The sequence below is a fragment of the Copadichromis virginalis genome, linkage group LG20 (genome assembly GCF_057382275.1).
Source record: "Copadichromis virginalis isolate Kocher_CV1m ecotype Utaka linkage group LG20, C_Virginalis_male_GT1.1, whole genome shotgun sequence".
NCBI classification, from domain to species: Eukaryota; Metazoa; Chordata; class Actinopteri; order Cichliformes; family Cichlidae; genus Copadichromis; species Copadichromis virginalis.
The window spans coordinates 28517668-28532199 of NC_140637.1; the positions used below are offsets into that span (position 1 = coordinate 28517668).

The 14532-nt window shown below is 37.7% G+C and overlaps 1 protein-coding gene across 1 annotated transcript; it reads right to left on the reverse strand.

Moving 5' to 3' along the window:
* Nucleotides 1–1231: 1231 nt before the first annotated feature.
* cbln4 (cerebellin 4 precursor) lies at nt 1232–8886 on the reverse strand. The gene is made up of 3 exons (XM_085444036.1): nt 8077–8886; nt 6674–6790; nt 1232–3629 (listed from the first exon to the last, which is right to left on the reverse strand). Exons 1-3 carry the CDS (start codon nt 8341–8343, stop codon nt 3432–3434), a joined length of 582 nt encoding a protein of 193 aa, XP_085300162.1. The 5' UTR covers nt 8344–8886; the 3' UTR covers nt 1232–3431.
* Between the last annotated feature and the right edge of the window lie 5646 nt (nt 8887–14532).

A 14532-nucleotide genomic window follows, 5' to 3' on the forward strand; every position in this document is an offset into this window, starting at 1 on the left:
AATTATACATTAATGTATACAATTAATACATTGATTAAAAAAAAGATGATCAGGATAAAACTTTTGAACACATAGATTTACATTTATATGTTCAAATACAAAATTAAGGAGTAAAATTATCACCAACTGATGCTTTAAGCATTTCAGGGGCACAGTCCAGCTTCCACAGTCATTATGATTCCACCAATGTGAGCAAACACAAATGTAATTTAGACACCAGAAATATTATTTCAATTCAGCAAAATAAATATACATAGTGGAATTTAATAAATGCTGCCAGTCTTGCACTTTTAAAAAACTTTTAAACAGAACTCTCTCGGTGAATATATTTGCAGTATTAATTTCGGCATTATTTTCTTGTGCAACTGTCGGCATGACAGTTACACAACTGTAACTGTCAATTTTCAGGAGCCTTGTTGAGTTGAACATTTTTTTTATTTCATTCTTAGCTTTAACTGAAAGATCAAAAATTGTCCTCTTCAATGTTCCCTTTCTGGTTACAAAATGTGACAGTGATGCCAAGGGAAAGTTATCAATCACTGACAAATAATACGTGAACAACCAACAGGCAGAAACGTACGCTCGAAGAGTGAAAGTGAACATCTAGAACACTTCAGAGAGGCTTAAGCTGATGAGGGTGTAGCTTTTCATTTCAGGACGAAATAATGATGGAAATAGGCTCTCCTAGGGTTGATTTTTAACAGCGCAGATGCACACTGCACCAGCAGCACACACTGCAGCAAGGGCTGTAACTACTGTAGAGATGAAGAGGGGAACCATTATATACTGTAAGTGCACATTGAGCTGGAGTAACAATTAAGGAGTTTATTAATTCATCAGTTATCCCAGGCCACCCAGTGGAAACGACTTATGCTCACAGACTGTGACAGGAATCTGTTTATTATCAGCATGTTAACTAATTAAGGTTCTCAGATGCCCATTAAACTTTATTAAGGTCCATAAACCAGTTGACTTGTGTAAGATCTATTAGGAGAGCACATGTAGGAATTTTGTTTTTTATGCTTTGAATTTTGAACGAGTGCATTTTAACACAAATCCAATTATCTGCAGGTAATCAGAAACATATTTGCGCTCTTACAGTACAATATCTGCAGTCGCCACTGATTCATTCTTAACACTTTCCATGGTTGTGTGGAGGCACTCAGCATTTGGTTAAGGTCAGGGAGAGATTATGGTCTTTGTTCACTATAGAAAAAAGGCAACAGAGACATGAAGCACGATTTACTTTATTCACATTTGACCAAAGCCATAATCTTTCCCTTACTGCAGTATCTAATTTCTTTTTTTTTTCTATTTTTTTCTTATTTTCTTTTTTGCCCTCTGGGCAGAAAAACGAACACACTGTAAACATAACACTGACCTATGCCGTCATCGTAGTTGATTTCGTGAGCTTTTTGGCACACAGTTGCCAGTTAATTAAACAATTAAGCAAATCGAGCGCAGCACTAGTCCTCATTTAAAGTCATGCTTCTGGCCACCTGACATATTTAAGTCTACCATCTTTCTTGATTTTTGCTCTGCTTTGGTTCTCCATTAACTCTGGGTTAGCAGTGGTGCCTTGACGCATTGGATGAGGCAAAACTGTACTGCTTGATTATGCTATTATGTTATCTTGACTATTTAGCATGGTCAACTTAACAAACATCATGCATTTACTTAAAAAAAATAGTCCTTTATTTAAAATTCAAATAAAAGACAAAAAATAAAGGCATAGAGTTGGTTCGGGATACCAGGATCTCGTACAGGACAGAATAGGGAGTGTTTTTGACCATAAAGCCTTTCTTGTAAAGGCAACCGGCCAGAAGCTTCCATCACAAGATATAAGAAGTTACACACAGGGCACAACAAAAGGCCCAGGCAGCAGAGGATTTCTGCGCCTTCTGAGATCTGCGCGGTAATCACAGGAAGAGTGATGGAAAGCTGAAGCAATCAACCGCCACCTCGGCTGCACACTGCTGAAAGCAGATTGGTTGAGAGAGCCTTGGAGACAAAAGCAGCTGAAAGCAATCATTAATGGTCCTTCTGCTGACTCACCTAAAGAAACCTTTAAGGACTTTTACTTCTTCCTATTGTTGACTAAAAGCTCTCGTTTCTTAATTTAAGCGTGTGCTGAAATAAACAGCACGAAACTTTTGGCTTCTACAGAGGGTCAAAAGCAAAATACCACCAAACAAAAGGAGAGCTTCACAGCAAAAAGATTAATGCAAAAGAATTGTTTTATTAGATTTGTCTTGCTTTCATTGTGGTTGAAAGCCAAATTCCTACCTGAAATAAGTCTGACTGCCCGGCGTAACTGAACACGGAGAAGAAAGTGTCCTATTAAAACAGTTGGCATGAATCATATTTCCCTGACAAATGTGTTTTATTCTGTTTTCGCTTGTTGATCGATTAAGTTTAGCTACCAAAACTCAGTTAGGTATAGAAAAACATCATGGTTTCACTTTTAAACAAGCCCCTGTGACCTGATGCGTCACTACACCAAAGGACACCCTGTACTTATCTCACAACTTGAGCGTCAATGTGCCAGGAATGAGATCCGACTGAAAGCAGACTCCTCACATTTTCTTTGTGTGTCCTTTCAATCAGTTTGTTTTTGTTTATTTGTATGTTTTGTGCTCATTTTGTATCTTTTTGTGCTACTGTGGTTTAGCTGCATGTCTTTGTGGATCATTTGATCTTTTTCTCTTCATGGTAATTTAAAGCCCTTTGTGGTAATTTTCTGTGTTCGTGGGCCTCGTTTAGTAAAATTCTGAAGGTTAAGCCTGCGAGGTGATGTGGCTTGTGGCCACTTCAGCAATTTTTAAATCAATTTTAAATTACTTTGTTTGATTAAGGAATTTCCAATAGCATTGTTTTAGGCAATCGGTGACCTACATTACTGCTATCCCTCACGTATCCTGGAACAATTAGGTCCAGAAAAGACATTCCCCATTACTTAGCAATACAAATACTTGGTTGATGACAAGCTACACAGGTAACAGGCATACGGTTTACTCTCAAAAGGCAGATGTCTTTGAATGCAACCGCTGTCATGGGAAAAAACATCAGTATGCTAAACATATTCCGACAAGTGAAAGTCTGAAAAGTACTTTTGAGATGTTTTAGTGTTCCTCTCTGAGGCTGCTTGAGTGACAGGAACATACAGTAGCGATAGGGAACATTTCAAGTCTCTCTTTCATCTGGACGGGGACACAGCACTTCCAGCGAACGTGAACCATTTCCAAAGTCTTATTTTCCTCTCTATGTTGGGATCCATTTCCATCTATCATTTTTCAACATTTTGGCAAGATCCAACTGATGCAGCAGCAATGTTTTGATTATACTGTGACAACACATTATGAAGAAGTCAGTAAGCTTACAATCTTCTTTTCTTTTCTTTTTTTTTCTTTTTTCTTTTGTTTTTTTCTTTTTTACAGAGGAAACACAAGAAAGCCAGAAAATGTTGAGTATTGCCATCCACCAACTAGGTTTCCTTTCTCCAGCTTTAGGTAGACTTTGTCCTCTTTTTCAAGATAGAGCAGAACTCCATTAGTGGCTGCCTCGCGAGTTACATCTTTGTCACCCGCAAAGGCAGAGATGACTGGTTTCCCATTCAACATCAAGTTCACCTGGATGATCCAACAGAAGTAACAATTAGCAAGAGTACAGCAGGAAAAACGGAATCTAAGATGTGGGTCAGCATAGTTTATTTCTTATTTGTAATTATGTCACTTGACCTCTTACATGGAGACGGTAATGTTAAACCCACTATACAAACACTTAAGTGCACTTACTGTGTACAGAGTGGAAGAGGGAGGAATATAAAGTCTTTTCTCCTTTTTTTTTTAACCCCTTTTGCAGCAGTGAATATTTTTTAAAGGCAACATTGAGATGTACATGAGATTATATCTGCATGTGTTTTATAAGGTAGCTACAGTGGCTAACAAACAGTGCAAAATTGACTTTAGGAGCACTTTGCCTTTTGGATCGCTTTATCCTCTAATGTTTTTAGCACCTCGTCATGTGTCAATCAGCACTATCATTTTTGTGTTAATGGTAGTTGCTGCAACCATCAAGGAACTGTTGCAAAGTTAAATAAAGTTAACTTTATTTAAAAGCTGACTTTCTTCTAGAGTTTAGCTTGGGACTGGTCTGCTTTGCACTGACAGCAGTTCTTTCACCAATTATCACTCAATGCCACTGAATGTCATTGATTGTCTGTGGTCAATCGTCTTTAAATATGAAGATGCTAATTATGGCAGATATATGCTGATTAGTGAGATTAGAGGGCTACCTACACATTACACCTACAGGAGCGGCTCAGCCCTGGAAACCCATACCACAAAGCTCCCCGCAGATTTTTTTTTTTTCCCCCTTTTGGCTGTCCCGTTTGGCTCTTTTGCCATCAGAATTATTGTCTAAAGGCGAAGAAAGATGCCCAACGGATGCCCGGCAGATTTTAATGCCAGACGAGGTTTGAAACTCTGCAGTTACTGAGTCAGTGTGTTGGTGGCTTTTAGGCACCATTATAACTCAGTCATTTAAATGGTTTGTTGTGATTCCTAAATGCTTCCACTTTTTAATAATGCCACTTAAAGATGATTGTGGAATATCTTGGAGGGAAATTTTTTCACAAACTTACCTTTTTCCACAGCGGCATCCTATCGCAGTATTCAAATTCAGTGAATTCTGTAGAACGACTCATTCTTTGGCAAATGTTTGTAAAGGCAGTCTGCACGGCTATGTGTTTGATTGTATACACTTGTGACAATGGCAGTGAAAACACTATTAAGAGGTCTGGTCCAATACTTTTATCTGTATAGCTTATCTGTACTTTGTGTCAACGTAATATTGCACAGCTTTGATATAATGTATAAGTGAACCTGATTAAAATACTAATTTGTTAAGTGACGAGATCATTTTAGAAGCTAGCCAACTAGCGTTTCTACTTAAATGTAAACGCTAGTTCGTTATTTCGTGAGGAAGTTTTCAAGCAACAGTTTCAATAAGCAAGGACGCTACAGTCTGCTAGCTACAATTTAGTTGAGTCTGTTTTGCGCTAGTTGATGATTAGTAGACTTCATTTCCAAGGTAACATTTGCTATTGTTGCTCACTGTTGTCACTCTATTGGAGTGGAAGACTTATTAAATGAGGCATCAGAGAGCCAGAATTAACATCATATTGTTCTGACATAAAAGCAGTCTACAGGTTCTGAGAGAAGTTACGTTACTACTCATCCATACACTGACAACTGGCAAAGCACTTTATATAAGGAAAATTCTCTGTAGTGCTCTATTGAAAAAGTAAAAGGTATCAAATACCCCACCAAAACTCAAAAAGAGACAATTACTCTTCAAAGTAATGAAATAAAGGAGTAAAACATTAAAAATGTTCAAATTAGAAAAACAAAACTTTTAGCAACATTAATTTTTCTTTTGCTTTTACAAGAACGCTGGCTTGCCAGTAATGCAAACTCGGGTGTTACTAACTCTCAAACAACCAAAATTGTAAGGGGGAAGAAATGCTGCACTAGTTTCCTGTTTTCTGTTCTAAGCAGCATCGCTGGGGGCAAAGGAACATCAAGCAAATTGGTTACAGATGTGCTCATAGACACATGAATTTTGCCTATCAGAATCCTCCAAAAAATTGTTATCGCACCAAAGAAAATCATGTGTGCTGATGGGGATAAAATCTCTCCCTTAAAATCATCTTCATCATAATACTTTAATGGAGGAATCACTAGGTGAGATAGTGTGATCCAGATTAACCTAAAATCAGAATTTGACAGCAAATTACTTATTAAGAAGCTTCAAACTGAGGCAATACAAAGGCTCATGATACTAGTGAAACAAATGCACTGACATGGGAATGTAGCACGTGTATCTGAGAAAACCAAGAGCAGCAATGATGCATATCACCAACTACTGTGTGTTACCTTCCTAGTTCATTTTTTTTTTCCACTTTAGCTACTTAATATTCTTATCAAGGCGGATGAACTTTGGCATTTGTACAATTAAATATTTGCAGAGGTAATTGTATTTTAAGCCATTATATTTCAACATGGTCATTTTAAATTCAAATGAAATTCTCGTTAGTTAGTCACCGAAAATATAACCTTGGCATCGAGCAGGTTTATTCAAACCTTTAACCTAACACATTTTTTCAAGTCATATCAGTATGAGGTGTTTGTGCTTTTTGTTTAATGTGTGTGGGTGTGGAAATGCGGTGGTGGTGATTCATGGAATAAAACAATTAATCCAATCAATTGATAGTGAGACAGCATTTTTTTTTCAAATGTCGCTGAATGTTTTCTATTGCAGATTACATGCAAAAATCTATTAAATAAATAAGTAAATAGAAATAATTATCTTAAAATGAATTTTAGGTCCATCTTGCCTTCATTAGTAGTTGTTCGTAGTATTAGTTGGTGCCAGTGCTTTTCTATTGAGATTTTGTGTGATGGGATTTGGAGTCAGTGGTAGTGTCCGAATAATAAATTGGAATAATAATGCAATTTATTGTTTTCCCTTTTCCAGAAGTAAGGTGTTCTTCCCTGCGCAAATAATTTCTTTATTGTCCCAGAGAAAGATATTTTGTCCCAGCCAGACACTGAAATGGGGTTTTACAATTGAGTCAACTGCACAGATGTGTAAAATGAACATAAAGTGATACCTGTATGGTTTGGCTCTGGTACACTTTAATCACGTGGAAGTTAAAACTGTAGACTCCTTTCCTCGGGGACAGAAATACTGATTCAAATGTGAAGTAGTTTCCTATATTCACAAGAACCTGTGAAAGGAGGGAGGAAACAAAGAATGCGACAAAGGTGTTTATATACTCAGCACTTCAATAAAGGTTTTAATTTCAAATGGGCTTTGGGATTAAATATTTAAATAGGACATCAGCCAAGCACACTTCACTGTTGTGGCTACCAGGTCGCTTTCCTGATCAGACACAAAGTGAGTGTGACACACTTCAAAAAACATTTAATTCAGGCTTCCTTCTCGAGAGACCTAAACCTAGCAAGTGAATTTCCAACTCCACAAAAAAACAAGTGATGCGTAAACTAGATGATAGCCGGAACCCAACAACAGATTTTATAGATTAATTCCACTTTGCAGCAACAAAAACAAGAGAATTTCTTTTGTTCAGGTTTAAAGTGACTGAGAAACTATTTCTATTAAGATACAAACAGTAGAAATAACATTGGCTACTTCTGTATGTTAAAAACAATTCAAAATGAACACACTGGTATATGAAGGAGATATTTTCATCCTACGGTCATATAAACATAGAATATTTAAAATAATATGGAATGTGAACTTGACTGGGTTATCGCTGTAGGCATGAAAGGCTCCTGCAGAATCTCATACACTTGAATTCCACCTGTTAAGACTCAGCCAGGACCTTTGACATGGGTTGCTTTCATGGCAACAGCATGCATGATCCACACCAATCATATCTCTGGTAGTGCAGTATGACACCAAAAGATCACGTTATGTAATGTCATGTAAATGAGAGGGCAGAGGATCAGTTGTGTGATATGGTTACAAACACCTTACACTGCCCACCGATGCATGACTAATCGAGTTCTTGTTGTTTTCGCTGCTGCTTGATTTGTTTGGGTGTATTTATGTAGGTGAATGTGTGGATGGCGCGCGTAGTCGAGTGCGCGCGTGCGTGGCGGGGGTAGCTTGAGGCAAAATGATGGGTGCGTGTTCAGGCTCTGCAGGATGCCCGCCCTCAAACATAATCCAGTCACTTTCAAGCCTGCTTGCGTGTGATTATGTGCACTTGAACGGTGTCCACATGCCAACCGATGCCACCAGAAACCAGCTTCAAACTAAACTGAGCTGCAGCTATACTTAAAGCTGCAAACATGTTCTGTCAAAGTCAAAACTGGGCTTAAAGATAAATATTTGTACTAAAACAATAGACCCAAGTACCTTCGTTCATAGGGAAATTTTATGGAAAAGACAGGAAAGATTTTGAAAGTGCTATTAATATATATTTAACCACTTTTGTCATTAGTGTTGTTCATGAAAAAAAAATAAAAAACAAAAAACGGTCCTAACCTGATCGAAGTAGATTATTCTTGTTTTGTTGCTCATTTCCGACGGTTCGTGGTTGTTGCTCCGGACTGCAGAGAAAGCCACCTTGGAGTTGGCGGCGCGCACCGAGATGCCGAGCGGAGAGGATGAAGCCTTCCAGTCCGTTGCCGGATTAGAGTCGCAGACCACGAGACATTTGCCCTCCAGGACGATCGGTTCCGTGTCATTCTGAGCTCTCACAACCTCAGAGATCACAGTCCAGCTGAGCATCAGTAGGAGTGAAGTAACCATGGCTCTTCTCTGTCTGTGACAACTGTGGCAGCGCAGATTCAGAGACCGTCTCCTGCACCACACAAGTTTCCGTGTCCCTCCACTGCTCTCCCCCGCTGCAGACGCGTCTGACGCTGTAAAATTCGCTTACTGGATCCAAAGATGTGCCATATCCAAGTGAAACACAAACAAAAAAGCAGAATCCCTTTAAAGTCTAAATCTTCTTTTGAAGAAACCCCCCCACAAAAAAAACCTGAAAAACACGAAAATCACCGATTGTTTTCTATGCGTCTCATTTTCAGGTAGACTTTATTAAAAGCTCGTGGATCAGAAAAAAGTAGACCATCCAGTGCGTGAGGGGATCAGTCGATAAATCGTCCATAGCCTTCACTCCCACTCCAAATAACGCGTCTGACAATATCTGTTCCGCAGTGATATGCTGCTTGTGTGCGCGCCCAGCCATCCACTTTACGCACGCACGTGTGCTAGAAGTTATAATTAACGGTCGCTGCGTAAATTCCCTAAAGCTTTCATTCCTCTATTTCCTCATTAAATAACCACAAAGCAAAGTATACATTCAACAAATGACCGTATTAATGATGAAAACTGAACAGACACTGAACATATATTGATAGTTCCTCCGGTCCTTTCCTCTGATCCAGAAACAAACTCCTTAAATAATTATCCCCAAACATATTTCTGATGATTTCACAGTTTTAAATTACTCTATGATGGAAGTACATCGCTGCATCTGTCACCAAGCAGGAGTTTCACTTCCCTGGTATCTCCCTGTCCACTCCGGCTGCAGGTTTCACTGTAATGTGGTGACTCATCATAATCTCATTGCTGAATTTGGGCTGAATTTGACTCATGGTACTATGATCTTTCACATAAGTCATTGATGGGACTTTTATGTTGTTGCTATCATTCTTGAATCCAGCACTGTCTTCACTACTTGCAGCTTTAAAATTAAAAAATAAACAAATATATAAAAAAAATTCAACTTATTTCTGGATCTGGAAGGCAAAAACATTCCACACCTACTTACAGACCTCTACTTTAATTTCACTAATTTTACCTGCATCTCTTGTGAGCTGAATGGCTGTTTTGATTTGGTATAACAGGATTTAGGCTTCATACATTTATCACTCAGCATCATCTGATGTAAAATTGTACTTGTCTGTCTTTGTATGCTGCATTAAATCAACAAGACACCCAAAGTGTCCTGAGAGAATATTGACAAGAGATTAGAGATGTGAGCACGTCACCTCTGTCCTTGTGTCACTATATGCTCTCCATAAAAAAACAGATCAATTTTAACGTCCTTCCTCTGACTTACAAAGTGTTACATGGCCTGTCTCTTTCAGTTTTAATTGAGCTTGCTGCACCTTAAAAGTCAACAATAAATCGCTTAGAGTTTCAGTTAGTTTCAAATTTTTCTGAGGAGAGGGTTCATAAGTCAAGTCAGGCTTTGCAAACTGATTAATTTAGCTACATGGATAAAGTACTATACAGATAATGAATCAGTTGAGACCATTACAGACAGTAGCCTTGCAATATACCACAGTGCAATTGCTAGATAGTGAAAGATGTAGACAGTGTCATTAAACTAAAATAAGCCTGAATTCTAAAAAGCACATTTGGTGTTAGGCTTTCATTTGCTTTATCATTAAATCCTCGCTTATGAAAGCCGCTTTTTGATCTTTGTGGCTGAACAACGAGAGATCACAAGGTTGCACTGTTAAAAATGATTAAATGGTAAAATCAAGCAAGCATCCAACAACCAAATGGAGCTGAACCCTGACACAAATCAGCCCGCTCTAATAGACAATATGGTGACAAGTGTTTAACATATTAATGCTGCTTAAAAACAGAACATGCTGAGAGCTTGTCATTAACAGATTTCAGGTGCAAAGCACATGGAAAAAAGCAGATATTCATAATATTTGTTCTGCCAATGGAACAAATGGAAAAAAAATATGATCTGGTTTTGTTTTGGACAGTTTTACAACACAAAAGAGCATGGTGACACAGTGTTGTTGTTTTTTTAATCTGAAAACGGACTGAAATATTTGCTGTCTGGACTCAAAGCTGTAGATCTGTGAATGCAGATGAATCTGTCTTTACCTGTCAGGCATTTGGGGCATCAGTCCATTTGACAACCTGAGGACATCACTACCCTAACCTGAGTAGTAGCTGCCATTGTGTGAGATTTGTGTCATCACCAAGCTCTGACAAATGGTTGCGTGCCAAATGTCGTGCATGTCAATATGTTTCCATGGCAATGGAGTTTGCAGAGCTGGGAGAGGATGGCGTGTATTGTGCTAAGAACCACTTTCCTTTGAAATTTTTCACTAGGCAGCAAAGTTGTGCGGATTTTCTGTTGACAGACCGAGACTCCAACTTTAGCCATTAATACCTGAAGTGAATTTATGAACTAAAAGGAGCTTCGGGTTACTTTAGCATGATGAAAATTTTAATAAAGAGCTGTGAAATACAACTCCAGTGCATCATATTATGAAGAAAACATCGTTTGGTCTCTGGAGGCATTGTCCAATATTTCAGGGCTTCCGGTCTATCAGCAGGATATTTGGGCAAATGATTTGTGTTTTAACCAACAGTCACTGTTAACAAATGTAGATAAATTATGAAAAAAGCACTTATTAAAATAAAGCTTCATTAGCCTTCTTAAACATGTTTGGTCAACTCAGAGTATAAACAGAAACCAGAAAACTTTCTGTACTCTGTTGCTCAGTTCTAAATATTCGTATATCTTTTTATAGAGATTATGAAAAAAGCAACTGCAGATGCAAATGATCAGCATAAAGTCAGAGAATGTGCTGTGTATAGTCAAGCTTCAGTGAGCTAAATATTCAAAGTACATCTGTGCATGTGAATGTTGTAAAAATCCCATTTCATGCTACTTTCTCCCCAAACTATTATTAATAATAATACAAATGCTGAATGTATAACACTGTCAGAGACGGATCAGCTGCCTAGGTGCCATATTTTTTTAAATTAAATTTAATCTTTATGTAATTTTAATTTAAAGTCATAGGTCTCTATTTTGTTGTCAAAAAATAAAGACTTGATGAAAGTGCATACTCTCATCTTTAATTCAAGCGGATTAACCCTTTAAAGCCAAGCATATCGTATTTGATACGTGTTTTTGTGAGTTTTTGAGACTTCTGCATCATCAAAAAATGATATAAATTTGACAGATTTTTAATAGCTAAATTGCAAAAATATGGTTAATGTAGCAAATGTGATACAAATTAAAACTTATACATGCAAATTAAAATTTGATATATATTTTTTTATACATTTTGTCTAAAGGTTCAACAAACACTTCATTATGAAAAAATTAAAGATTTCCGGCAGTTATTCCATGGTTCAAGTTTTAAAGGGTTAACATAAGATTTTCATTGGGAATGACCAATGGACGAACAGGATTGGAAATGAGTATGTCAGAGGGTCAGCTCAGGTTAAGCAGTTTGGAAACAAAGTTAAAGGAATAGCTGAGATGGGCAGTTCATATATTAGATAAAGGATGATTAGATAAAGGCAGATTACACAGAAGATGTAGTGCAGGAAGACACACAGATGGTTGGTATGACAAAAGGAGGATGAGGTAAGATGGAGTCAGCTGATCTGCTGCGGCGAAGAAAAAAACTGCATTTACTAGAACCTAGAATTGGGAACTGTGTTTATAAATGACTATAGTTCTGAAACAGCAGTGATGTTTCTGCAGGAAGCCTTGTATGCTCTCCCTTTTCAATTCTTAATAAAGAATTGAAACGAATAATGGCATTGGCATCAATAAAATCCTATCCATATCCGCCTCCTTTTTATTCCATTAAGAATTTATGCAAAGGACATAAAAAAGCAAACAAACAAAAAAGAAAACCTCCCTGGGCTAATGATTTTGTGGGCTGCTTACTAAAGCAGACCTGTTAGCTTGTTTGTTAATGGAATTTCGAGTTCACACAGTTTATTAAAAATAAGCCGATGTGTTATTGTCTCATAAGTGTCCTCAAAGCGCCCCCTGTTTATGAAGCTGTTTACACATTGTGAATAAAACAAAAATGTCGGTGACACACAGTTAACGAGTTACAGTAGCTTCCTCTAGTTTGCACTCTCCATTCCCACATAGGTTAACGCTGTCAGGTAACTTTGCCACTGAGATGCAAAGCAGAGGATGAATTTGAGTGGGCCTGTATCTAGAAGTAAATGTTCAATATATGTCTTTCTTGCAATGCCACATGACTCACAGTTGGATCACTTCGATAGTTTGGATCGGCATGAAAAGTCTCCTGGTTAAATGATCACAGAATATATCTACTTCTTTAAATACAAAGCCAAAGGTAAAGTCTTCACGTAAACATCCAGTCACCGAGCTTAAAGCTGAAGCTATCTTTGCGCAGGCTGTGCACACAAGTGACTGTGTGGATGTTCTCTCAGAGATTTGTGTTCGAAACGTCTGTGTCACCTCTCCAGTGTGAATTATTTGAATTAGAATTTTTCTTTTTATGAGAAGTGGAACTCATGATTGCTCTCATAATCCTTCTTTCACTTTCTCGCCACGATGATTTCTAAATTATTTTCGAGAAAATGAATTATTGTATATTTTGTTGGATATCCACGAAAAATCTTTTCAAGTGTCTCTGCCAGCGGAACAAAACCAAGACCTCCAAGGTCAAGAGACTCAAGGCCCCTTCTTTGTTCGCTGGGACATAATTGTAAATTTGATTGAAGAAGCATTTGAATGTGGAAATGTTGTGGAAAAAGAATCAATTTTTCGGAAATAACTGTATACAGCCTTTGTCTTTCACTCAGTCGTGTTTGGAGGGGGGGAATCACCAGCAGCTATTAGAGTACCTGGGTCTGACCTTGCTGTTCCCATCAGTAGTGACGGCCGTGCTCCTGCTGTGAAAAGCCCTTCACAATGGAACACATATAACATTATCTCAAACGTGTCATGTTGTAAATCAGTGTCAGGCAGAGATGAACTTTAGTAATTCAGTGTTAGAAAAACCTGACGAATCTAAAACACTTTTCATCAGTTTCAGCAGACCACGGTGCAACTAAACTCACCCTAAAGATGAGATGTCTCTACAAATGCTTAACCCTGTAAGACCCAGCCATCAAAAAATAGCCAGAAAATTTTTGTAACTGAGATGTTTATTAACCCTTGTCTTTATGCATGTTCAATCATCCAGGTAAAGGTTGATTCTGTTCATCTGGATGTAGCGTTTTCAGTGGGAGAAACGTTTCGTCATTTTTTGTATCGCATTTGATACATTGGGTGTTTTTGGCAATTTTTTGTTAACAACGTTGTTAATTTTAGGCCAAAGAAGAGTTTTGTCCATAACATTTTGAAATTATGGCAAGTATATATATTGTTGATGAGATAGAGGTCTCAGAAACTAATGTAGCAAATATGATACAAAGGGTATTATAGGGTTAAATTACATTAATATTTTACCTGTCCCCTACAGCAATTGTTTCCTTTTTAACAAATGCTGTCTATAGGGGACTTAAATTGTTACATTATCAGACATGGAAAAATAAATTTTAAAAAATAAGTCCCACCAGTGGGTCTTTAAAAATGTCTCTAAGGAACTTAATTAGTCGTTAAAAGGAGTGAATGTACTCTGAATTTAAGCTACTGTATTGACACTTCTGAACAGCCCTGTCGCACACAAGGAACCACTTTGTTACTCTTCAGAAAAGTTCATGTTCATTTGTCATTGCATATAATATAAAACTAATTAAGCATAAATATGCCACTTTTCAAAGTAATAAAACAGAGAGCAGGCCAGAGGCGATCAGGGATCTGAGCTGTCAGTCACTAACAGAGGCCGCCTGGATCTGTCAGCAATCTTTTAACATTTGTCTAAGGATATTTTTCTGGGGTTGTATCAACAATTTAGGAGTATATGTCTCCAAATCAATATCAGCCAGACACACTATTCAGTGCTCTTTTGAGTCTTGAACCTTGTAAACTTAAAGCGAAATGTCTTCAGGTTGCTCCTTCGTGGAGAAGTGGGATGCTATTATCAACCTGGATTTTCAGGTGTGTGGGGTTTTTTTTTTTAACATGCAGAAAAAAACAACAACTTTCAAACCGCTTATTTTTTTATCAAAGTGTGATTAAATGCAAAGCATGTATCTCTCGATCATTAGCAGGCATTTGTTTAGGCCGTGTGA